Genomic DNA, 26,921 nt, shown 5'->3' on the forward strand with positions numbered 1-26,921 from the left:
AGTTGTGCCATCAACATTTTTGCTTTCCAATTAATAAGTGCTCTTATATAAGCCTTTTCATCATGACTAGAAGTGGGATTAAATTCTTTAATGTAATAAGATTTTTTCCCCCATGTGTGTCTTGTCCATAGAATATTGCGAAATTTTTCATTGACACTTTTTTATTTCTTTAATGTTATCCGGGCAAGTTTGGATGTTGATATCCCATTTTCTATAATGTTAACATATTGATATATTTGTGAAGAATTACTGGAACTTACTGCTCTAAAATTAAGCTACGATAACTAAAACTCCGAACGATAATAATATCAAGTAAACTCCCTTGAGCGTTTATCGGAATAAATTCTCACTCTTTGATGAGGATATTTAGAGGGCAATTTATTAAAAAACAGAGACAAAAGTTGTTCCCTAGAAATTCCTTGTACATAAATAATGCGGCTCAACGCATCTGTGATGTAACCACCACACTATACCAGCTGTGTCTGCGTACAGCACATTTCCATGGAAATCTTTAAATACAAGCTTTAGTGATCCACGAGTAAGAACTCTCCATGTTACAACAACATATCCCTTGATTATTTGCTATCCGGACATGAATTCTACCATTACAGATGGGTTTACTAATTCAAGAGACTACTACTCTTACATAGAACTGACAAAATAAACTTGTAATTTATATATCAGCCTGAGAACCCAAACGAACCCAAACGAAGTCTATGCAATATATGTCTAGGTAGCTACTTATTGTTTATTTTATAAATGAATCTTATCAAACTAGTAAGACAGTCAGACACAAAAAAGTAGAATTTATTGTCATTCATTATTAAAAACCGCACAAAAAAATTCTTTTGTATTTTCATCTCCAGCATACACTTAATGGGGCTTCCTGATTGAAAGGTTCCTGTGAAAATTGCAAAAACGCAAAATACAAGAAAATAGAGCATTCTACTAGCTTATAGTTTTTCTTTGTAGTACAAAAATGCAAGACATGCAATTCAAAATTCCATAATGCATCTTAGTAAGGATAATCATAGAATTCTGAAAGATAGCAGTCCAGCGATAGTAGAAACACACTTCAACTACTACAATCTCAAGAAAAATAAATGATTTCATTGTAAGAAATTAAAATGATATAAAAAGCAGCTTCCTTGCCTGTTCCCATGCACATGACACGGCAACATAAACCTCATTATGGATTGTGGCAATTAAAACATAACTACTGAATATGGATCATGGAACCTATATTGTAGGAGTGTAGAAAAAAGCCTCCCATTAAACATACTGCATATTTGTCGCAATCTGGACTGCATAATATTGAAAACTCTAGCTCCACTCTCTTGAAAGTCCTCACTCGTCAAGAAGGCTTTAACTCATGCATGAACTACCATTACTTTGGAAGACATTTTCTGCTTGTGTCTTCCCACAGATATAAGTGAACTGTAAACCAATGATTTGTGCACATGCTGACACAACAGTTGGCATCTTGAGCAAATTCCAGTGCGCTACATCACATGATGTCAAACCAAAAAGACACATCTTTGACTACCAAAAAGTCCAGTTTGACATTAACAGCCATGACCGCGACAGATGGTAAACCCAGCATCTCCAGACTCATATTTAAGTTCTTATCAAAAATGTTCGCCACGTGGTACATGACATGCTTTGCCTGATGCCTATAAAATGCCTCCATTACTTGTTATGCTGTCTTCAGGTTTGACTCTTCTGTAGAAAAGCACATAAGCAGCCGACGACTTTATCCTATCTTCACTAACAGGAGAAACGTGGCTGTCGTCGAAATTATACCACCTGTTCTCTTCTATGAGCTAGCCATGTGCAAAGAACATCAGATCAAAAAGAAAAAAATAATTAATAATCTAATCAAAGAAAACTCGATTCAACTCAATTGGAATTTTTAATATTGTAAACAAAACCCAAACACAGAGATACTCTTAAAGAAACCTTTGCTTAGAAACAGTGCATAAAGAAACATGGAAAAGCATGCTAGCATTTTTTTTTAAATATCATGAAAATGGTAAAATACTTACCTTTGCATAAGCTGTGTAATGACCACCTCCCATACTTCCATAATGATTACTGACTGCATACAACTCATAAATATTTGACTGAGGCCCATTCTTGTAAGAAACATATCTTGTCAAATCAAGATCATGAGTAGGGAAGTTCACAAATGTATCCAATTTGTTTTTCAAAAACCGACTATATGAAAACCTTTTCAGATGAACAACCAGGATTTCAGGCAATCTCCACAAATCCAACTTTTTACTAGCCTGACGATGTTCTTTGCAACGAGGACAGTACCTAGATTACAAGCACAATAATCCAAATTTATAAATGGCACACAGACTATGGCTAAATCTCCAGGATCCTGATCCTTGAAAAAGAAGACTAATCCCAACTTTGGAATTTATAACAGAGCAACAGGAAAGCTATCAAAATTACAAATACCAATAGCAACAGTAAATAACAAAATGCAAATTACATTTAACTCACCACATGTCATCTGGTCCTAATGGCTCCTCATTTAAGAAAGCCTCCAAGCATGTATACAAAGAGATTGAATCCTGACTCACTCTCTTTGAGGAAAACCCAAACTTGAAAACTTCAGATAACATGTCAAGCTGGTGTGTATCATATTTCTCCAGCATTTGCTCGGACCAATGTACCAGGATTTGCAATCGCCTAGAATTTTTCCCCAATGGAATTGGCTCGTTTGCTTCAAGAGAAACCTCTTTCTTTATACCCTTCTCATCTGTCACGAAAAACCTGAACGAAGGTTCATTGGATAATGTACAACTAGTATGACCATTGGGTATGGTATTATCTACATCATTTAACAGACTTTCAAACTCATCATCAAGATTTCCATTGCTTGGACTCGGTTGATCACAAGATTCTTCCATCTGCACATCATCACTTGCTCCTGTTTTATATCCATTTTCCTTTTCTGGTACATTTTTCATTCTTGACATGGGAGTGAGTAAGGTCAGAAAAAGAGCCTGAATATCAGCTCCAATACGAACACCATCCAGAAGGCTTGTAATAAGTGGAGTGCCAAAAGGTTTCCAGGAACCAGTACTTTGACTACTGAAATATTCACTATCATAAAAAGATGCTAATTAGTAGCAATGGTGGTCACTTCTTGAAAGCATATTGACATTGATCATTATCAGAATACAACAATTGCCAGTAAACAACCAAATGCATGATGAATCCAGTAAAAATTCTAGAACTGCAAACCAGATCAAAAAGGCAAAACGACTACTTTGACATCTAAAAATAATTAATCATAAGATATCCGAGTAATAGATCCCAAACAGGCCATACAATATTAAGATTTAAAATGGAAACTTCAAGCTAATGTGAAATGGCTCACAACTTTATTCCCCTCGTCAAATTGTCATCAGAAAACTCCAACAGAAAAAGTAGTTACAGAGGTGTAATTTTCCTATTAATGATGTGGTTTGTTTTTATATTTATGACCCTAACATTAAAAAGTTTGCTTGAACACAATATGCGAATCAAAAGATTCAATTCAAGGTGTCTACATGTACTCAAAAAACATGAATTGGATGGTCACACAGTACATTTATAAAGAAAAATGTACACTGGGAAGGTAAACCCAAGCTAGCCCCTTTAAGTTTGAGCCCAAAAAGCAGAATTAACAAATATTGATCCTAAACTTGAGAGAACTCTGATTAAATGTGTCATAATTGAAAGCGAATTATGGAGTTCATAAAGGTAGGAGATGTTGCTTGGATGCCTCCCTAAAAGAGGGGTCATTTTTGGTGGCATCCACCCTGATGAAGACATTTAGGGGAGGGCTTCAAGAAACTTATCTCTTGAACACACCTGAAATACCCACATGTCTATCACATCAAACACCTTGAAGAACAAACACTTGTCTTGGAAAGTCAGACCATTAGCTTTAATCCTAATGATGTGCCCCACCCATACCCCAAGCACTAGAAAAAAACCATAAATAATAATATGGATCCCGCATTTACTTCGAACAAAAGTCAAAAGTCTTTTAAATCCTTAAGGCAGCCCTTGGCAACTTGGATCTACTGGAACTGCACATTTTAATTGCTCAAGCTACTGAAGATTTTGCCGAGGGTACTTTGACAAGAAATCTCCTTGAAGACAATTTGAAACCAAAATACAAGCAAAGCCCCATTGGATGGTTTGATTCGAGGGAGAACATTCTACAGCAATTTTGGACAGAGGAGCTTAGTAATTGTCATATGAGATGAAATATATCGTGACAACTTCAGTTCATATTCATGTATCAGAGATTAGACAAGAAAATATCAATACTTGCAAAGTAATATCATCCACCACATCTTGTCAAGGAACCGTCCAATCGCAGATACATTGACACTGTTTGCGTCAGTTATGAGGGTTTGGCATTATCATCTGAAGAAATACATCATTGTATACAGATTATGACTAGCATCGGATGCATAGAACTTATGTATATGACTCTATGGTGAGGTTTCATTTCTTTGACCGGCAACTGAGGTAACATACAATCCATCAATGCCCTGTTAGATGGATTCATTCAAGGGAGAACTTTCATACATCCTCATTTCAGCTGCCATCATCTCCTGCCTATTGGGAGTGTGTTCGTCCACAGAAGTCCTGTGCCATCAAATTCAATACTCTGTAGTTATTAGAAGAATTGCATTGACATTATAAAGTATTTTCAGATCCTTACCTGTGCTAATCAATGATAATGGTTAGTTTCATATGATTCAATGTAATTCACTAAGTTGGCCTTGAGCACAGACTGTGATAACGGCTTGCACATTTTTGAGATCTGTTGCAATTGTGATAAACAAACAAATAAACTATTTGGAGGATCGATTTGGCCAAATCCCATTGATAGGATATTATAGGAAGACTACAAAATATTTGGTGGCCCCTTGTTGCATACATGCTATGAACAATGCACTCTAAGCTCATGGGCAAGTTGGTTGGATCAAACAGGTTGATAGTACAAATCTGCATAATTTTCTCTAGAACTACCACTCCACATGCACTGCTCTTGACCTCCAAGAAGAAAATTTTTAAACCTATAGAGATCATATATGCATCATACTCATTCTCTTAAAGAGGATGCTTGAATTGCAGGAGGCATTGTAACTAATTATCATGACAGTAAGGTGGAAACAGTGGCCCCTTTCTAAGTCAAATAAAGGGAAAGAGGGCAAAGAAGATGGTAAACAGTGACATTTTTTGGATTGGTGTTATAAATCATAGTTCCAAGAATCACGGCGATTCATGCGATTCACGCGATTCGGCGATTCGATTCAAGCCAAACGATTTTTTGTGAATCGGTGAATCGAATCAGCGATAAAGAGTTTATGAAATAAGTTACTCACTAAATTTCAAGGGTTTTTTAAATTTTCCGATTCATGGCCGATTCGATTCCGATTCATGGCCGATTCACGATTTGATTCGGCCTTGCCGATTTCGATCCGATTCCGATTCTTGTTACTTTGTTATAAATACATGGTTTCTTATCATTTTCTTAAATCTTCAAAAGACATCAAATACGAGTAAACTAGTACACCTAGCCTTCAAGAGTTGTATAAGTATGTTAACAATATTCTTTGCCAAAACAAAAGCTGTACAAAAATTAGAACTAAATAAAGTACCCTACAAGGTGTGCAAAAATCAAAGTTAACACAGTTGCGTGGAAATAACCACTAAAGCAATATATTTGAACATAGTGGCTTACATGGGAAAAGCCTTTTGGGAAAAAAAAAACCCACACTCAAAAGCAAGCCAAGGCATTATTCTATAAGCAAAGGTTACAATACACTTGTAAAGTCTAAGCCTTTACAAAAGTATTGCTAACTAGAGAATCAGAATAGCTCCTATACAACAATACCTACAAAACCCACAATCAAACCTCTTTCTCAACCACCCAATAAAATAAGAGATGCAATACATGATGCCATTCAATATTATTATGAAACTATGGGCTAAAACCACCCAAAATGTGGTTCCCCACATTGTAGTTTTATCATCAACATATTTAGCCAATCATTCAATAGAGGTGGGTGAAGCTAAATGCTCCCTTGCACATGGTGTAATGTCCCCATTTGTTGCCAGCATCAAAATTTCAGGGATTAGCCTAATATTGGATCCTCGTAGGCTAATGAGGATGGTTAGAGGGTCTTCTAAGGATTGATTCATCTCCAACATTCAGGGATTTATGGATTTGGCCTTCGTTCGATATCATTTGGACTCCATTTGCCATACTTACTATGTATAGAAAGTCAGGAGTAATAGAGATGAACCCTTTCTATTTTTAGAAAGTGTATTTGATCACATGGGGAATTATGAGGAGAGATTCCTATTTCAGACGGCATGGCAATCAGACAAGTATTTCAAGATATAATAAAGTTGAAGTGACTTAAGTGATTTATTTAAATATTTTAATGTTATTATAAAGTTATAACGTAACTTAAGTGACTAAAAGACGAAATTGGCTTTTTATCCCACATTGCCTAGTTGTTTGTGTCTTCCCTCATATTGAGGTTATAAAAGAGTGGAGCTACATTGGGATGGACACCATGAGATATGTTATTATCCAAAATAACAAAGGTTGCTTAAATGTGACTGGATTACTCTCGAGGACGAAACCCCTTGGGATAATTGGAGAAGTTGGATGTAACCCCAGCCTCTTGTTGGAGTCTTTATTTTAGAAGTGGAGTGCAATACGAGAAATCACATCACGTGGAATTTGCTCCAAGTAGTAAGTTACTAGCAAATAGGAGCAGATGTGCATTCTGAAACTAATGGACATTAGCATAAGTTGATTCTCAGTATAGGGCAGACGTGAATAGTATAGAAGCAAGGAAATCACAGGGGTGTTAGTATCAACATGATTGACTGTCAGCAGCATGGAACTCGATAAAATATTATCCATCATTGTCACAACTTGAAGGAGATTGTAGCGTTAAGCGTTTGGGAGGAATGGCATTTGATTTATGAGAATGGATACTCCATTCAGCAGGTAGTGCATTATAAGCTGGGTGTATTAAGTTAATAGTAGGGTGCGGCATTGTTGAAGAAGGCTACAGTAGCTTACAGGGGTTCACAGTCATCATAAGGAGTGCTAGCAACTACCTTCAGCAGTCTGATAACACACAGCAGACAAGACTCCCTTGTACGTGCGTTACTGGCCACGACATCAGGCATTTAGTCCGGTCACAGCAATACCAGTATTGACTGCCGTAAGTGACAGGAAGGAGATCGCAGACCAAACACCTTTATTACCAGGTTCGGCTCCAACCATTAACGCAGGGGTAGCAGTGGTATTGGTGTGGAGTGTACCTGAAGTCATACTCACACAAGGGCAGACCCAATTGGAGGCATACTGGCAGCCACACCTCCATTATCATCCAGGTTCCATTTTGTTAGTTCTGTATGCATTAAGTAAACATCCATTCTCTGATTTGTGTAGACGTTCAGAATACTACGCTAACATCCTTCATATGTATGAAATTTGGGTAGTCTATTATTCATTGTTTACCTCTGAAACACATTATGAATGCTGAACCTTCTACCGTACATGTTACATTGTTAATTCTCTGTATCATGGTGGGATTGCATTAGCTGGGTAAATCAGTTGGTTATCAATTTCAATATATTCTGAAATAGAACAGCAGTTGCCCTTGCTGTACGTGTTAAGTTCCTTACAGTGGTATCAGAACTTTCATACCAGGCTGCACACAAACTGTTTGACAAAATTCTGCTAGTCCACAATAGGTAACTAGACTATTACACAAGGGGACCCAATTTTTAAGTTGACAACACAGACCTTGTTCCTTGACAAACCACATTAGCCATTCTTTTGTCCTAGGTCTCTATTCCTTCATACAATGTTAGTATTAGTTAAGTGAGGCTTGACCTAAAGGATCTAGTACTTAAGTGAGGAGAAGATTGATAGAGACTTTGGGGATGATTGGATGCAGCAATTGGTCAATTGTGTTTGAGTTTTGAATGTAATCATCACTTTATATATATATATATATATATATATATCCTATTCAGCATTTTCATTGTTCAATGCAATGTATTTACTATTTCAAAGATTCATTTGTTATTTCCAAGTCCTTATATATTTTCTTGCAACTAATTTTTGAAGTACTACATATATCTGTGCTGCTGTCCCCAAATCTAGGGACTTGATCCCCTCATTACTAAGAACCATTGCCCTATTTTGAGACTTCGTGGAACCATGCATTAAATAAGTGAGGACCAACAAACAGAGCACACCATGACAGAAGCATAAGTTGGATATTCATATTATGAGGTTACGAAAAATTGAATAAGTAAAATGTGTCAAGGTCTCTATCTATTGCAATATTGTTACTGAAAGACTAATCATGGTGCATTCAGATTGTTGAGTAACATGGATCAGTTTGTGCAAATGTAATTACACTGCCATTGTTATTTGTGTGTTCCAAATGCAGATCCCAATCTCTCATAAATATAAGAGTAGGTGACATGTCTCGTGAAGAGACGTGTCTCTATGATTAATTATTATTTAATATATATTAACAATATAAATCACAATATAACATATGTATTATATATAATATATTTGTATAATATATTATATATGTATATATATAATATAATGTATAATATAATATATAGAATATTATATATTTATAATATTATATATATATATATATAGTATAATAATATTATTATTATATTGACAGTGTATCTTACAATGAAATCAATCCAACTGTAGCTATAATCTTAACACTCCCTCTTAGCTAAGGAGGATTTGTTATGGAACACATTATGCTCTTAAGCACATGGAGATATATCATCTCAATGTGATATTCTTGGAATGGCATATTTAAGGATATCAACATAAATCCATCAACACACACACACACACATATATTAACATATATTACATATGGAATTGGCTTCAATTCACTATGAGGCTAAATTTATCAACACTCCTTTAACAAAGAGGGAATTGAAGCAATTTATTTTAACTTTAATATAAGTTTAAACACCACCTTAAGTGTGGTCTATGATAATAACTATGTCATGGTGTCTGACAAGATCCGACCCAAAGATCCATAACAAATTGATTTTCATGGTGTCAAGCAAAATCTGGCCCGAAGAACCATGATGAGTTGGCTAACAAGGTGTCTCGCAAGATCCGTCCCAAAAAACCATGATGAGTTGGTTATCAAGGCGTCCGGCAAGATCCGTCCCGAAGAACCATGACAAGTTGATTTTCATAGTGTTAGGCAAAATCTGGCCCGAAGAACCATGATAAGTTGGTTATCAAGGTGTCCGGCAAAATCCAGCCCTAAGAGCCATGATAAGACTTGCTCCAACACATTTGGTGTTAGGAGATAAATCAACTATTGATAAGGTCCTCACCTTACACTAGTGACCTCACACATATGAAAGGTCGTCACCTTTCATAACATATCATATGCAAAATAGTAACCCCCATAAACCAAGCCAAAGAGTGGTGCAAAGGCTTTCACCTCTATTGTCTCTCACACAGAAGAATGCATTACAAGGAATTTCACTTTGAACTTCTCATAAAGAAGATATCATTCACAACGGATTGCACATCAAGATTCTCCCTCTAAACAATGATCCTGAGAAGTCAAGTCCAATAGTTACTCCCTTAGAGGCTCTCTTCCCCCAAGGATTCTTGTCAAACTCACTCTGAATCTGATATCAATCTTCTAATAAGTCAATACTTCCCTGTGATGCACTCAAGAGTAGGCCCATCAAAATCATGCAGTCACACACATGTATTTCTAGACTCCCTTTGAGTATCAATCTTCTAAGCTCCTGTGTTGCCTTCGAAGAAGTGTCATACTCCCTCTTAATGTAGAAGGATACTCATAATCTAAATCATCAAAGATGTTTGCTTCAAGAGTTTGCACAATTCTGGTAGTATGTGTACCAACGTTTGTTTCCTACAAGAACATCTTCAGACATAAAGGGAAAAAAAACAAGGCAAATAACTCTTCTAGTATGTATAGAACTACAAATATGAGAGATACTACAAAGAGTAGATGAATGTAATACTCAAAGGTAAGAATACGTATCTTCCCATGAGGGTCATGTAACATCTCCTTTCTAAAGATGGTTCAAGTGGGAATGAAACATTGGTTATTATAACGGAACATTGGTTATTATTCCCCCACAATGTAAAACTCCCACTCTTATATCATTGAACACTTTTGCATCACATCAAACTTCAACTTGCTCTTTTCATCCATAAAAGGTCCAAACATTCACTAAGCTTAATAGTAGAAGCAAACATGTCCTTCCAATTTCTTAAACTCCTACACAATACGCCAATATCTTGATTGAGTATGATTGTGCCACATGAATGAATCTACCACTCATCCGTCGAGTTTCATTCATCAAAGATAGACTCGTATATGGTTCAAATGAATTCTTAAAAACTTCATCAACGCTTCACAATAACTCAACTCATTTGTTCTTGCAAAATATTTGTTTGATCTTTTCATTAAACCTATATTACGCACATCTTGCAATGTGTATTCCAAATTTATATCATTGATGAATCCATCACAACGTGGTTTTAATAGGATCACTACAGATGCAATTGAATTGCATTCTTGGTATATACATGGATAACAGTCCTCTTTAACATACTCCCACATTTTTGGTAAATCTCACATATATTTAATTTCCAATTTTAACTTCTGCATATGTAATTGTCCCAAACTAGAGCTCAACTGATATTCTCAAAGCTCAATATATCTGGTTACTTGTGACAATACCTCATTAGGTGTTTATACTTCTCGAGATATAACATTGTCATCTTCATGTTGTTCAGAAGTGACGACTTGCAGAGTTTTTAACTGCCACCAAGTGTAATCACTGGAAATATAGAAGGCACTCTAAGTACTGAAATGGATTACCAGACTCCTCCCGAATATAACTCTCCCACTTCGAAGAAACATTTCTAGCTACCAACTCAGTCTCATAATAGCAATTATCAAGTTCTTCTATTCTTATGCTTCCTGGTCCATCTTGAAAACAATAGGGAGATTGTCCAATGCAATTGAAGCATAATGATTTTCTATAGCATAACTATAAAAGTTCAAGTGCATTAATCAAGCATGGAATACTCATTTTTAATTTGGAGAGAACATGCAATCAAAAAAGAGTCCCAAATGACCAAATATGCACCAAACAAGAACCACAGATCCATGGACTTGGAATATGCTGGAATACAAATCACCGCTGTTGTTTCACCATCAAATGCCTTTTAAGCCTCTCCAAACTTTGCAGAATCAGTTCCAAGTATTTTGTAGTGATGTAAGAAATTGTGGTGTCTTGTTAATAATGCCTGCAGGAAACTTTGATGCCTTCAACTGACTATCACCTGCAAACTGTAATCACTACTAATGTAGATCCTTTCAAGAATAAAGATTGTGTGAAGTTTCCAATCATGTCTTCCATCACAAACATTTCATATTCCAACGCAAGAGGCATAAAATGAACTCCTCAATGAATACGATCAGTGCAAGTCTTGTGGAGAATTCCTTATCGTCTAATCTATGATTCTAATTGTATTGGACTCCTTAGATTAATCATATTACTTCAAGACAGACTTATCACTTGTGATGACTAATGAATAAGCTGTAGTCATTTCATATATACTCTTGCTCTTTATGATTGATTGTTACATTTACAATTTTCTGATCATCTCATTGACTATCACTTGCTTCATAACTAATAGTCTTTGCTCATAAAATATATATTTTGCATCATGTCTTCTCAATTTGTATTCTCAATTTGTATTCAATAATCTTTTACTATCGAGATGACGTTTTATCCAAACATTCCTTCCACAGTCCGTGTAAGTGCAGCCGATCTATTTTCGACATTATTGCCTGAACTGAGAAGTCATAGGACCTCTGCCTCCTCCTCCAGAAACATTTTGGATCACATCGTTCCAGCCCAATCCAATAGAAACATGCAGAGTATTCAACTGGCATTGTTCCCAAGATGGATGAATGTTGACTCAATACATCAACATCAACCATGATGAACTTTTGTTCTCGGCAGAGTTATCCCAGATGGTTTGAGTTTGAACACCAATTACATTTGGAATCAGGAGCTTATAAAGTTTACAACTCAAAATAACAGAAGCTCACAGTGAATAAGATTAAGTTATCTCTGGCAGAAATAAATGAATAATATCTAGAATAAACATGACAGTCCTTGACTGCTTGAAATCATTCTTGGTACTATATTTGTGCAGCAAGAAAGACTGACATATTTTAGAATCTCTATCCCTTTGGCTTTTGCCAATAATCATTACCATGGTTGTACAGGAATTGGCTATGTCACATGTTTGCAGAATTCATATCTACACAAGTTTACTTACCCAATAGTCTTAGTCGCATTCATGGAATACTTCCTGTATTAGGAATGCATCAAGTCACCGATACTAATATAATGATTTTGGCCCAATCAATGAAATGTTGCCACTATGCCACATACACGTGTCTCCAGAATTCTGTAGAGAAACAGATGTTTTATTTTCAACATTAGCTACAACTGAAGGAAAAAAAGGCGGTGAAATTCTTTTGTGTGCTCAATATGAATGCCACTTCTGGAGACCCAGGTTGGCAGTAGTTGAATCTCAGACTCAAGTATTTGTTCATGGTACCAATGGTCACCAATACTAATATAATGATTTTGGCCCAATCAATGAAATGTTGCCACTATGCCACAGACACCTGTCTCCAGAATTCTGTAGAGAAACAGATCTTTTATTTTCAACATTAGCTACAACTGAAGAAAAAAAAGGCGGTGAAATTCTTTTGTGTGCTCAATATGAATGCCACTTCTGGAGACCAGGTTGGCAGTAGTTGAATCTCAGACTCAAGTATTTGTTCATGGTACCATTGGTCAAACCTAATATTATATTACACTGCAAATTATTATTTGCATACTGTGATGAATATATTGCAGACAACAAAGAAGAACCCTTCATTAGTGTAAGGTTCAGCATCAACCAACAGGATCTCCCATTCATGTACTGAAATCTTAAGTGGTATTATCATTAATTGTATGCAAGTATCAGGTGTCCGCCTTCCATCAATAGGTGTCTCCATTTCCTACAGTACTCCCCCAAGTTGTTTAATTTATTCCTTTCACCTCTCTGAATTGGTTTTGACTACAAACTCTTATTTGACATATTATTATATCAACATTGTATCTTACGATTAAATCAATCCAACTGTAGCTATAATCTTAACAAAGATGAAAGTGTGGAAGACAAAGGGATTTCTTGGCAGTTATAAAAAGCACAACCAATTTCTAGAAATGTATCATAATAGCTATAAAAAATAGAATTGACGAAATCAAAGTTGTGCAACTTAATTGGAGAGGGGTTAGTACATCATGATATGTACATATGTTCCACAACACTCTAGTTAGCATAAATAGCTTTGTAATGTTTCATTAATTTATTTGAATCCAACTGTGTATTATTTATTCATCAACTTGTGGTTGCTTATTACAAGTTAGTTGTCAACCATTGTGTTTAACTTGGCAGTCATCAAGCACTATAAAAAGGTTTCCCATAAATCCTTTGCTAATTTTACTCCACTTTGTAAGAAATTTATGTGAATAAAGCATAGTTACACCACCCTGGGGGACGGGGGGGACGGCGAAACGGGGGGACAAGTTTCCGGGACGGGGGGACAGAGGGGCCTTAATTTGGGGACGGCGGGGGGACGGCGGGGGGACGGTGGCAGGGGACAAGAGGGGTGTATATATCTATGCATATGGTATTTAAAAATGTTTGTTATGAAAATATGTATTGCAATATAGGATGTAAAGATGTACAAGAGTGAATACTTGAAACATTGCATTGAATTGGAACAGCGAACATTAAACATAAATAGTCGAATTTGCAAATAGTGAATAGCAGGATGTCCCCCATCCTCGGTGGAGGTGGTGGAATCTAGTGGCACTGCTGGGGACGGGGAGACGGAGTCCCCAAGTCTCCGGTGCGTTGAAGTCTCCGAGACGTCAGGCAAAAAGGGGGGGGACGCGTCCCCGTGTTACTATGGAATAAAGATATACTTCAACTGCTATATCTGGCATCTGAGTCACAACCTTAGCACTATATGAAAAATACAAGAAAGCTCATAAATTGTGGACCTACACGGCAAGAATTATTTCGCTACAGAATCTTGCAATCAAAATTAAATTACAGATTGATAATTTTTTCTATATGCTTAAATTTTTTACCTGAACTCATGGTCAAGTTCAATGACATGAACCAGCCATGTTTGTACAAAATATTTGATGGCATTGACCCCATGAAAAAAAAAATCAAGGGACATAATAGTAGCTAAAAAGCAAGGCTCTTTTGAAACATTTCTCAAATAGGTACAATAAAGTAGAGTTGAATGATGGAGCAAGAAAACTATCCCATTGCATCTCCTAGCATTTACTGTGATGTGGAAGTCTTATAGCACAAAAATACTTCCTTTTCTTAAGGTTGTGCCACCATATAGAGACATCAAAGTTAGCTAGGGGTATAAGCATCCTTCACTACTCTTCCCTAATTCAAAAGTAGCAGGCAAACTCATGGACAAGTTTGGAAAGTTTCAAGATTCAATAAGTCACAGCCTTGGCACTATATGACAAGTACAAGAATGCTCACAAATTGTAGACCTACATAGCAAGAATTATTTCCCTATAGAATCTTGCAGTCAAAATTCAATCACATTCATAATTGTTTATATGCTTAATTTTATTTATCCCAAACTCATGGTCAAGTTCAAAGACATGAACCAGCCATGTTTGAACAAAAGATATGATGGCATTGACCCATGACAATCAAAAAATCAAGGGGCATAATAGTCGCTAAAAAGAAAGACTCTTTTGAAACATTTTTCAAGTAGGCACAAGAAATTAGAGTTGAATGATGCAACAAGACAACTATCCCATTTTATCTCCTAGCATTTTCTTTGATGTCAAGTCTTATAGCACAAAAATACTTCCTTTTCTCAAGGTTGTGCCACCATAGAGAGACATGGGAGTTAGCTAGGGGTACAGGCATCCTTCACTACTCATCCCTAATTCAAATGTAGAGGGAAAATGCATGGAAGAGTTTGGAAATTTTCAAAATTCATTAAGTCAACAACATACTACACGACATGTACATGAATGATCATAAACTGTGGACCTACATGGTAAGAATGATTCCCGACAGAATCTTGCAGTCAAAATAATCTTCAAATTTTTACCTTCTTTGGCAACAATAATTTTAAACATTGTGTTGAAATACTATTGAATTTCAATAGGTTGTAACATTCTCTCCAACAATGCAGGCTAGAGTATATAGTGCTCTATCCAATCAAATAAATGCAAATTATTGGCAGCAAAAATTGCAAAAGAGCTAGTGCAAGTGCAATTTGACTTGCATCTCCTCTCAAAGGAGGGACTGATGCATTAAAATGTAGCTCCTAAGCATCCCAACTTGGATGTTTTTGCTGGACAACTTCCTTGATTACCATAAAAAATGAGCGCATGGCAGCTACCACAAGACTTGGATAATGCAACTGGTGTGAGTGGCATTGGCACTGTTTGTAGTCTTAACAAACCAGCTAATTACATAGATGCTCTCAACCAAGAGAAACATCATGATTATTGGTTTATATTGATATTCCATGTACAACTTCACTAATATAAACCATTTTTGTTCAGCTTTAACATTGCTGGTTTGGCAATTAACAATGACTAATTATAATAGTTTGTACACTTGGGCACGCACGTGCCCACACACACACATAGTATGAAGCCTGGGATTAAACAATTTGGCAAACCACCAAATCTGAACCCGAACCAGCAACATGGGTTTGCAATCATCCCTGCTGATCAGTGTCTGCACAAAGTCTCTCATAAAAAGGGAAGGGATAAATACTCTACAACCAACTAGAATTCACGCTAAAAAAATTCTCAGGTTTGCAGAAATCTTCTTTTAATTGAAGTAGTCTTGGAGAAGTAAAAGTTTTAACTCATCAACCATCCATAAGCTGATGGAACACAGTTAAACAAAAACCTACAGCTATCAAACTGTTTACTCAAATTTCAGTCATCGGTGAAATTAGAACATCTAGGAGTGCACAAAATCCAAATAAATAAGGAAAAAAGGAAAAACCGCAATAAAAAAGGTTTGAAAATGCTCTTAAAAATATTCCTTCTAAGAAGCTCAGAGCACCATTCGTGTATAGTTCATCACCAAAAACAAATAGATGGAAAAATAGGATGGTCATGTAAATCTCACTCTTCCTTCCGATGATGTATAAATTCTATCAAGGGTGCTTCCTCTTGATCCTTTGGTAGCCTGTAAGCCACTAGGCGCTGGTCATCCCTGATCAGAGATAGTAATTCCAATGGCTTCATGTAATGAACTTCTCTATGACTGTGTATCTGCCAAAGGCATTCAATTTAAATTATCAGTTGAAATGAAAGAAGCTAAAAATGAAACAGAAACATCCTGTACAACATAATTCTGCAAATTGGTGACCACAAACCTCTGTAACTAAAAGAATCTCATCATTTCTCAATGAGCAGGCATTGCTTACTGCCTGCACCAGATCCTTGCATCTTCCCTGCTTTGGCACAGTCACAGTAAAAGGTGTAGGTGGAGCAACACCTTGTGTGCTAAATACTGTTACTGTCATTGTTCTTGTTGTGTTTGAAGGCAAAGGCAATGATAAGTGCATAAAGGGGTCAAATGTCACTGACACTTTGTTACATACTGGACAAACCAGTGTTGACTTGAATTGACCCTAGAAAAAAAAACAAAATTTATCCTCCATTAGAATAATATTTAAAAACCTAATAGCATGGTAATACAGAGTTGTATATATAACCAAAATGAAGCAAAAATTAAGAGTCAAACACAATTAAGCTACAAAAGAAATGATAACAATGGGCCAATGCTGAAAAAATAAATGTAATGCACTCCTTCATTTTGAGCATGAACCTTCATATATTTAACAAAGTAAAAGTATTCTCATTAATTGAAATGCGTTAATTTATCAGTTACAAAAAAATTATTAACCACAAGGACAATTTTATCAGTCCAGTGCTGCCTAACCACAAGACAAAATCCTAAATCATTCCAATCTATGCAGCACAGCTTCCACAATGTCAGCCTTGTTACAGCTATAGAGAAGAGTTTCCAGAAAATAACAAAACAGAGGTTAACAATTCTCAATAGGCAAACCATAGTGTTTCTTGTAACTACCTTGACACCTCTAGGTGTTCCACATTTTCAAATAGAAGCAACATAGGCATAGACATTTTGCAACATTAATGTGGGCTCTCACATATTCTATAGGACTTTACATGATACAATTTCGCAATTACATTTCTAGCTTGGTATATCATTGCCAGAATACTTCCTTGTTCAAGCACACTGATTTATTATACTGTATTTTCATCTGTTTCCTTTTGTTCCCTAGGCACTCCTGTCTGCACTTAGTGGTCTGACAGCCTACAACACTTACAAATTGTAATGGAAGATGTGTTTGTTGGTATTGATTTTTTAGTGTAGTTCAAATTCCTACTCCCATGAGGTAAGACTACAAGAAGCTTGGTTTCAAAAGTCATGACCACTTATCCTGCCTGTCTACATGATCTCAACAAATGGTAAACAAATCCATGTCCAAGATTAAGACTTGAGAAATATCCACAAGATGATAAACAAAGCTTTGTAACTGTAAGAAAATGATTTGAATCAATGATTTCGCTCAACTCCTGTAACAGGTCTGATCACTATTAGACTAGTCAAATTTGTCAACAAAATGATCATACGTAGATTAAACACTGTACAAGTATATTTGACTATCCCTATTTTGGAAGGTGAAATGAATGCTGATGCTCTAGAAAAGACTTAAAAATTAATTAATTAAAAATGTAACGAAATAAAAATAAAATATAACAGAATAAGATTTAGTGAAATTTAATGAATAGTCAAAGGAATGAAATAAAAAATTGTTATTCCCTCAAACACGGGATATATAAAGAAGACGTGAACTTCAATTAAAAAGATTAGAGGAAGGAACACAAAAGGGAAGGGGTGAATCAAAAGAGAAAGAATAGAGAAAAAAACAAGTGACTCTTTCAAAAGGCAGATGCTATGAAGGGCTGTGACTGTTTCAAAAGGTTGTGACTCTCGCAAAGGGCAGAAATGATGATGTGTCATAACTCTTTCAGAGGTAGTAATTGTTAAAAGTTGTGATCATTGCAAAGGGACAGACGTGATAGGGGAATTGACCACTCCTTACATTCAAAAATATTAAGGGGAGAAATAATTTATTACTCTCAAAGGGCAGCAATTGAGGGTGGTGACTCAGGTCTTATAGAAAGCGGTGACCCTTTCACCTATGAAATAGGATGACTTATCAATCATCATTCATGAATCCGCAAAAGCAACCATCTATTATCAAATCAAGAAAACAATCACCCAGCAAATGATTCTTATCAAATCGGTATCCATTAAATTAAATAATATATCAAAACTGCACTCATTACATCATCACTCGTCAATCTTCTAATCAACAATGTCATAATCATTACTTGCCAAAACCTCAAACAATAAAATCTAAGGGAAGAAACTCATTTTACAATGTTTTAGACAAATATCAATCATTCAACAAAATCAAATTATCAAGCCAGACATCAAACCAATCAGACTTGTCTTACAGCGATATCACTCAAACATAGAAAATCCATTTATTATCTGGATTAAGTATCAGTTCTAACTTCTTATAATAAGCAGCACAGTTCTTGAACATGGAAGCTCATATGCTAAACAATGTATATCGATTGAGTGACCAAATGAGACAACCCCAAGGGTCCTCCTTATTGTGGGCTTTCACTCAGTTTTAATGATGTGATATGTTGGTTATCACAAAGGGACTTACGTTGTTCTTTCAATGAACATTAACTACTTCAAATTCTTATAACCTAACAAACTGCAAAGGTAAGGGTTTAGGAAGATCCAATCTACTCCTAGAAAGCAAGAGACGATGAATACTTTTGTGACTCTACTAGAGTAGCCATTCACATCAACCAAGCTAGTGTGATCTCCTAAGGCAAAGGTGAGAGATAGTCAAACTACTGCCATTCCATTAACACCATCCACCAATGCATATCAATGTGCAAGCAATACTCAAAATAAAGCTCTTGAATATGTAATTTGACCGCACATGGCAAACTTGCAATCAGCAAGCAGCTAGTGGTTTGGTCTAAGCCAATTCACCAAAGATGCATCCAAAATATCTTCCATTCTACTAAACACTACTTCTAAACGTAAAGTAAAATCCTAATCTAAGTGAGAAAATTAGAAACCATACAAGACTCCAAAGCAGCACAAGTAATCCAAAATGAAGACCAACAATGAATTAATAATCACTTTGATAGCTTTGTGGAAACAATTTCAACCAGTCTCTCCCCACGAATGAGAGAAGTGTGGTTTATATAATATCCCCATATACAATAAACGACCAAGATTCATTTAAAATCAATAACCCAAATAAGTCCATGACAAACCCTAATTAGGGCAACCACAAATAGCAAATAAAACAAGCCACCCACATCGGGGCCAATGCGAGAATTACATTGATTTGAAATACATATCCACTTGAAAATGCATTCCACATTTATGCTTGAGAGTAATCTCACTGGGTGAGGGTGAGTGGATACCAACCTTAGCATGTTCACTCAATCCCCATCTCAATTTCATTTTTTAACTTCACCTCCTTTAGGAAACCTTCCCATTGAACTCATCCTTAAGAACTTGGTCTTGATATTTTGACTTCCTTGGAGAGATTAGATTCACCATCTTGATCATAGATTTGTAAATGTTTATGTTCTTAGAAGTTTGATTGTGACAATCTTTCTCATTTGTAGACCTTTCCTCCTTACATAATTTGATCATCCGTGTATGTTGAAGTCCTCTTCTCCCAATGTTAGGGACATCCCTGATACCTTTACCCATTACCTCCTTGGCTTGGAATCCTTTAGCCTTGATCTATTAATGCCTAGGGACTCCTTGAGGGGAAAATTGACCGTCATAGGTATTGCCAAGAGGCAATAGGATCTCCCTAACTTATATGGTTTCTCTTTGCTACTTGAGGTTTGGAAAACAAGTCCTTTATTCCCTCAACATCCACTTGCTTCTTTCTAATCCAAGTCCCTACAACCTCTCCACATTACAAGGATCTTCTAACCCCATTGACAAGCATATCAAGCTCTCAATTCTTCCTATTCCCTAAAGAAATAATCAATGTTGTGGATTCACAATATGACCTTGCACATGTTACACCTTAACCCTTCAAATGGTAAATTAGGCTTGCATTGAACATCTCATCATGTTTCCTTGAGATAGACCTCAACATAATCAAGGATCTTGGTTAAATCTGTTCTCCTCTGTTCATACCAAGATATTGCCCTATACCAATCCTAAAGTCAATTAGGCCTAGTTTACCTATTTTTCCCTTCTAACTCCACAATTCCCCAAATAACCCCTTGATCAAAATGGTGATCTAGATACTCATTTGGAACCCTTATAACATATTCAATTTGTGGGTTCCAACCCTCCTTCTAGAACACCAAACCCACTCAACCAGGTAGGCCTAATAGGGCTAATTAGGCATGTTTAACAAAGGAACCTTATTAAATTTAGCTTGTTTCTCAAAACAAATACTAAGAACACATTTGTCTCTATACCAAACCCCTATTCCACACTTACCAATACAAGCCTACACATTATTGTCATACCAATTTGCATAATTCCTTAACCAATCACATTCAAATGCCTAGCTAGGGCTTGAGCATTCTCCCAACTCCCTCAGTTTCGTGTCCCAAAACTAATTGCATTTTTTAATAGATCCAAGGGGGCTCACTTTTCACCAAAGGCCATGAATTTCCTACGGTGGAAAGTGAAGATATTCACATTTCAAACTCAAACCCTAGGTATGACAAGGTTCTGGAGTTGAAGTCACAAAAATCACTATAACTTGAAGCATAATTTGAATTAGACTTTGTAACCAAATACATTAGGAAGACAACTCACAGATCTAACATTCCATATTAGTTTGGTCTTGTGCAAATACATACAATTTCATACAAACACAAGATAGTACTCAGTGAACAGAATAAACTAAGTTTTCTTAGTACTTCCACAATCTTCAAAGGCTAAAATCCATCCCCAATGGCTTATATTCTGATTTCCTTACTATTACAACTAAAACCAACCAATGTCCAAGTGGTTAGCCTTTGGATTTCAAAACTGCAACTTTTGGACAATTTGTTTCTAAGCAACTTTTCGCAATTCTACAAAATTTCTAAGCAACTTTTTAGCAATGACCCATTCTTATTGTCCTAATGACCCAAACCACCCCAACATGATTATTAATGGCTGAATTGAATCTAAAAACATCAAAACTGTGATAATGACCCGTGCCCTTGACGCTTTGACCAATGTTGACCCAATGGCTTCTTATGGCCTATTGGGGACATTGACCTTACAAAATGGGTCATATTGCTTACAATGTATTGCCCTTATTAATTCTACCCACATAAGACCATATGGCCCAAGGTGACCCCGCACCAATGAGTACATATTGGAGTCCTTAACAACTTGCCTTGAATTAAGTCCTATTTGATCCCTAAGGAAAATTGATGTGAATAGGGATAAGTTGATCTCCCTATAAGATACAGTGGAGAATTGACTTCCACAAGGACATGTGAATGTACTAGTAGCCCAGAACCTATATTCCACACCTTAGTCTCTAAGTGGAAGATCGACTCATATAGGGACTTTGTGATACACTCAAGATTCTCTTGATTGTTCTAGCCTTGTCCTTCAAACCTTTCTTGCTTTTGACCTCACACTTACCCTTGGGTTCTTGTTCATGTTCCCATGCCAACCTTAGTGTTGAAATCATCCTTCCATAAGGAAAGACTTAACCTCAATTATCCCATGGTATACTTGTTTGATCATCATCATGTTGTATCTGTATTGTAGAAGACCTGGACCCCTTCTACTTTACAACTTCAATTCCCTCTTCCACTTGAGTTTCTTTACCCGTGTATCTTCGATATCACATTAGTTTGTTTTTGTCTGCAGACATCCTCCTCTTTTGGAACTTGTCCTCTTCACCGTCTTTGAAATCCTTATCCTTGAACTTGAACGAGTTCTATCTTGTCCCACATTTATTTCATCCCTACTTGATTGAGGCTTGATCTTGATATTATTACTTCAAGCTCGATCCTTAAAATTCTTTCCTTTATCCCAGCTGCGAAGTATTGTCCTACTTTGAACTTGATGCCCATGAACTTGCCCTCTTCACCTTTTGATCTTCCTTAATACAACCAACTCCAATTTTCTGAAGACATCCCTGCAATCAGCTCACCTGCTCACCTTTTTTCCCTTGAAATCAAAGAGTTCTTTGTAAAAACATTCCTCAGACACCCTGCAATGAATTCAGATAAGTATTATACTAATCACTTAAAAAAATTCAAAAAAATCTACAAAAATTGTACCTCTAGGGAATTCTCAGCCTCAAACCTGATCCTTGTGAAATTTCAGCCCTCTAATTCCTTGGACTTTGCTTCTAAGTAAAGCTTGAATTCAACTTTGCTCCTTGGACAGCCTTGCTATTTGTATACTGGAACTTCTGGTTTTTTTCTTGCAAATCAAAGCCTTTCTAAGGAAACTCAGTTCTAGGGTCTGCAAACTTCTTCCCTCACAATCACCTACGTGTTGATTGATATTGGATCAGTCTTGAGTTCTCTTCGCTTGCAACTATTTTCTTATGGCACCTTTGACTTCAAGACTGTCACCTTCAAGTATGGCTGCCTTTATAATGGTTTTAGTTGCATCTATATATGATTTGTATAAATCTGATCGCCCTTTGCCAGCTCTTCTTTCACTTCCTTTCAACCTTCTTTCCACAAACTTCTTAAATTGCCCAGCTCTTCCTTCACTTCCTTGAATTTGGACTTTGGTTAACTCTTCATATTGTACTATATAGTCGTTATTGGAAGGCTTTTTAAAGGAGTCTTCACCTTGGATTGCACCGACACAGCCAATGTGGGATAAATGTTTCGACTGAATTTTATTTCATATCTTCAACCTTTATGACATCCTTTGTTAATACGCATCCATTTGGTGGGGAATCAAACTATGCCAGATCACTTTTATGTAATTTTATTTCCAACCTAGTGGAAATTTGAACTTGCCAAGGCCATGTTGCTTTATTACTCCATCCATATCCTAAAGGGTCAATTTGATCTTGCTAAAGACAACTCAGATCCTATTAACTTGCTTTGTCTTCCACATTCTCCCCTCAAAAGGAAGATTCGATGCAAATAGAGACAGCTAGGATCCTTGTCAAGTCACTTAATCCATTGTATTGATACTCAAATAGGTAAAAATGATCTATATAGGCACTAGTCCTTGTCACTTAATCCTTATTGAATTTGCAGCCCTCTAATTCCTTGGACTTTGCTTCTAAGCTAAGCTTGAATTCAGCTTTACTCCTTGGAGAGCCTTGCTATTTGTATATTGGAATTTCTGATTTTTTTCTTGCAAATCACAGCCTTTCTATGGAAACTCAATCCTAGAGCCTGCAAACTTCTTCCCTCAGAATCACCTACGTGTTGATGGATATTGGATCAGTCTTGAGTTCTCTTTGCTTGAAACTATTTTCTTATGGCACCTTTGACTTCAGACTGTCACCTTCGATGATGGCTGCCTTTATAATGGCTTTAGTTGCATCTATATCTGACTTGTATAAATCTGATCACCCTATGCCAGCTCTTCTTTTACTTCCTTTCAACCTTCTTTCCACCACCTTCTCAAATTGCCCAGCTCTTCCTTCACTTCGTTGAATTTGGACTTTGGTCAACTCTTCATATTGTACTATATAGTTGCCATTGGAAGGCTTTTTAATGGATTTTTCACCTTGAATTGTGTAATGCCTACCCCTAGTTTACTTTTCATGATTATTTTGCCGAATTCTTTTAGGTCAGCTGTATCGTTACATTTTATGATTAGCGGTACATGGTTACCTAATTTGATTGGATGTTAATTTCATACTCAATTTATATATTTGATGAACTACTTGATACTCAGTTGTTTCATGTGGTTATGTTTATCCATTCGATGATGATGCTCCATATGTTCATATAGTGATCTCAATTATCTCATGATGATAGTTAGATGGATGATTTATATGCAATTTCTATCGATACTTACCCCATACTTGCATGTGTATAGTGTACATGTATGTTTTACTTTATGTTTGACATTTATGATGTGGTTGATGGAGTCGTAGTCACCTGCTAGTTGGGATCTACACGATGCACCACTCCCCGCCATTGCCTATTTAGATTAGATTTTTATATTTATGTACATGCTCGGCTTTTATGCAGAGTACAAGTACCGGGCATCAACTTCCTTGAATTGCCAGGATGAGCGTGCCCTATCGCAATATCTCAATAGTAAAGAGAGGAGACGTCCTTGAGTACAAATCCTAACCCTAAGCCAATTGTCATAGAAAATAGGACAAATATCTGAGTTATGTATCCTTCTGAATTCATCAAGTGACGAGAATTCATGATTTTGACCCTTGAGTTTGATAGTACTTTGTCTTTAAAAAGGGTTTTCTTATTTAGTTTTGTGGGTTTGTTCATGTTGTGATTTTCAATTATAATTAAATCAAATTAAGAGAATATTAATTAATTGAGAAATTAAAATAAAAGACTTAAATTTAAAAAATTTAATTAAAGGTTCAAATTTGGTGTAATTATATTTATTTAATATATTAATAATTTATTTAGGAGTTTCATTTTAATAATAAACTCTAAATATTATTATTAGTTAAATTAATAATATATTATTAAATACATCTTGTGATTTAATAAAGGAGAGAGAATAAATTAAATAAAGTTTCATAAAGCATTAGATTTGAAAACATACAAGTTCGATTTACAAACAAGGATCAAGTTTTTGTTTTTGTAGTGTCATATTTGACAAAGTTTTTGAGTTCACAAAAGTATTAAAGTTCCCTTAGTAATAAAAATTGTCTCATGTAAAATGTACCATTTGAAACAAAAAATTTGGGTCATATAAAAATGACCAGGCAATTTTCCCCCATTTAAAAAAATAATTTAATTCCAATCTCCAAATTAAAATATAAATAAATAAATCTTACTTTATTAAAACACCAAACTAATTTTTTTTTAATAAAAATATTTATTAAATTTTGATAAAAAATATTAATTTATTAATAATCGTAACTATTAATTTATTAATAACTAACATTTAGCAATTATTAATAATAATTGTTACAAATTAATAATAATCAATTAATAATTTATCAATGGCAAACCCAAGGATGCACAGTTCAAAATAGAGGGGGAGGGAGTACCTAGGTACATAAATTTGTTTATATATATAATTTAATATTTATAAAAGATCTGAAAATATGAGTCATGACAATGGTTTTTCAAAACAAGAGCAGTGATAAAGTTTGCAGATGTAATGTATTGTTTTCAGTTTCAGATTGCAATATGTTTGTAATAATAATATATGCTAAATGTTTAGATGCATAACAGAAAAGGAAGACATTAAACATCAACAAGAAAACCATCAATTATGTTGATTTTCCCGGATCGCTGCAAATGTAATAGCACTGCCATAGTGTTCAAATGTAATAGTACTGCCATAGTGTTTGGTATGTGCTTTTCAAATGGCAGCGATCTCTTTATATTTGTATGAGGAATAAACCAAGAGGAGACATGTCCCTTCATGGGACATGTCAATTCATTAATATTATTAATATAATGATAATCTTATTTATATATATAGTTATTATTATATTAATTAATCTCACAGATTTATATCAACACTCCCTCTTAACTAGGGAGGATAAACACATGTATTACCTCAAAGTAATATCAAGTTAGCAAAATTAAGAATATCTTTTAGCAAAATTAAGAATATCTTTGATCAGAAGATATCCATCATTTTGATATCACATTTGATATCATGAGTATTGGTCTTCCAGAATATCAACATATGATATTCACCATGTACTCAAATAAGATAATGGTCTGCAAAATATCAACATATGATATTCAACATTCTCATATCACATTTGATATCATGAGTATTGATCTTTCAAAATATCGACAAATGATATTCACCAAGTACTCAACAATGTTTGATATCATGAGTATTAGTCTTCTAGAAAATTGACACATGATATTCACCAGTTACTCAAAATGTTTATAAGGTATGTGCACACGCATTCTCATAATGTGTACCATATAAACATCCACCATGCAAAGTATAATCTATCATGATCTGTATAGACATTGTAAGATATCCATCATAATAGAAATTTAAGTTATTGTAACAGGGGGTAGGCCCCTTAAATCATGCAATCTTACGCATGATACCAATCCTTTACATAATTCAACACTCCCTCTAATTCCTATATGATCAAGATCTTCAAAGATCAACTGAAACATATCCTCTATCCACTCCTTCAAATGGATGTGTCAAACTCCCTCTAAACAATCTTCTAAGCTCTTTTATCATTGAAGAAGTGTCAAACTCCCTCTAAATTTGATATCAATCCTCCCTTTTCCTGCAAGAACATTCTCAGAGGAAAAGATCAAGGCAAATAGCTCTTATAAAAAATAAAAATAGGAGAGAGACTAATATAATACTCAAGTATAATAAATACGTATCTTTGCTTCAATGAATGTTCATATACATCACATCAAAACTCTTTAGATTCTAT

The 26,921-nt window shown here is 35.5% G+C and overlaps 1 protein-coding gene across 2 annotated transcripts in view; it reads right to left on the reverse strand.

Annotated features, from left to right (window-relative positions):
- Positions 1–926: 926 nt before the first annotated feature.
- The window catches only part of LOC149552876 (ubiquitin carboxyl-terminal hydrolase 9-like), a 91,258-nt gene continuing 65,263 nt past the window's right edge, over positions 927–26,921 (reverse strand). Inside the window, exons 9-13 of one of the 2 annotated variants that reach the window (XM_089788415.1) lie at positions 16,626–16,883; positions 16,376–16,521; positions 2,512–3,105; positions 2,046–2,319; positions 927–1,823 (exon numbers count right to left, since the gene is read on the reverse strand). In XM_089788415.1, coding sequence (XP_089644541.1) covers positions 1,674–1,823; positions 2,046–2,319; positions 2,512–3,105; positions 16,376–16,521; positions 16,626–16,883 — 1,422 coding nt within the window. In that variant the 3' untranslated portion in view covers positions 927–1,673. Of the gene's footprint in view, positions 1,824–2,045; positions 2,320–2,511; positions 3,118–16,375; positions 16,522–16,625; positions 16,884–26,921 lie in introns of both variants that reach the window. The other variant, XM_089788414.1, reaches the window with a different exon arrangement.

This window comes from Cupressus sempervirens, chromosome 6 (assembly GCF_028749045.1).
Source record: "Cupressus sempervirens isolate cs-2001-9-10 chromosome 6, ASM2874904v1, whole genome shotgun sequence".
NCBI lineage: Eukaryota > Viridiplantae > Streptophyta > Pinopsida > Cupressales > Cupressaceae > Cupressus > Cupressus sempervirens.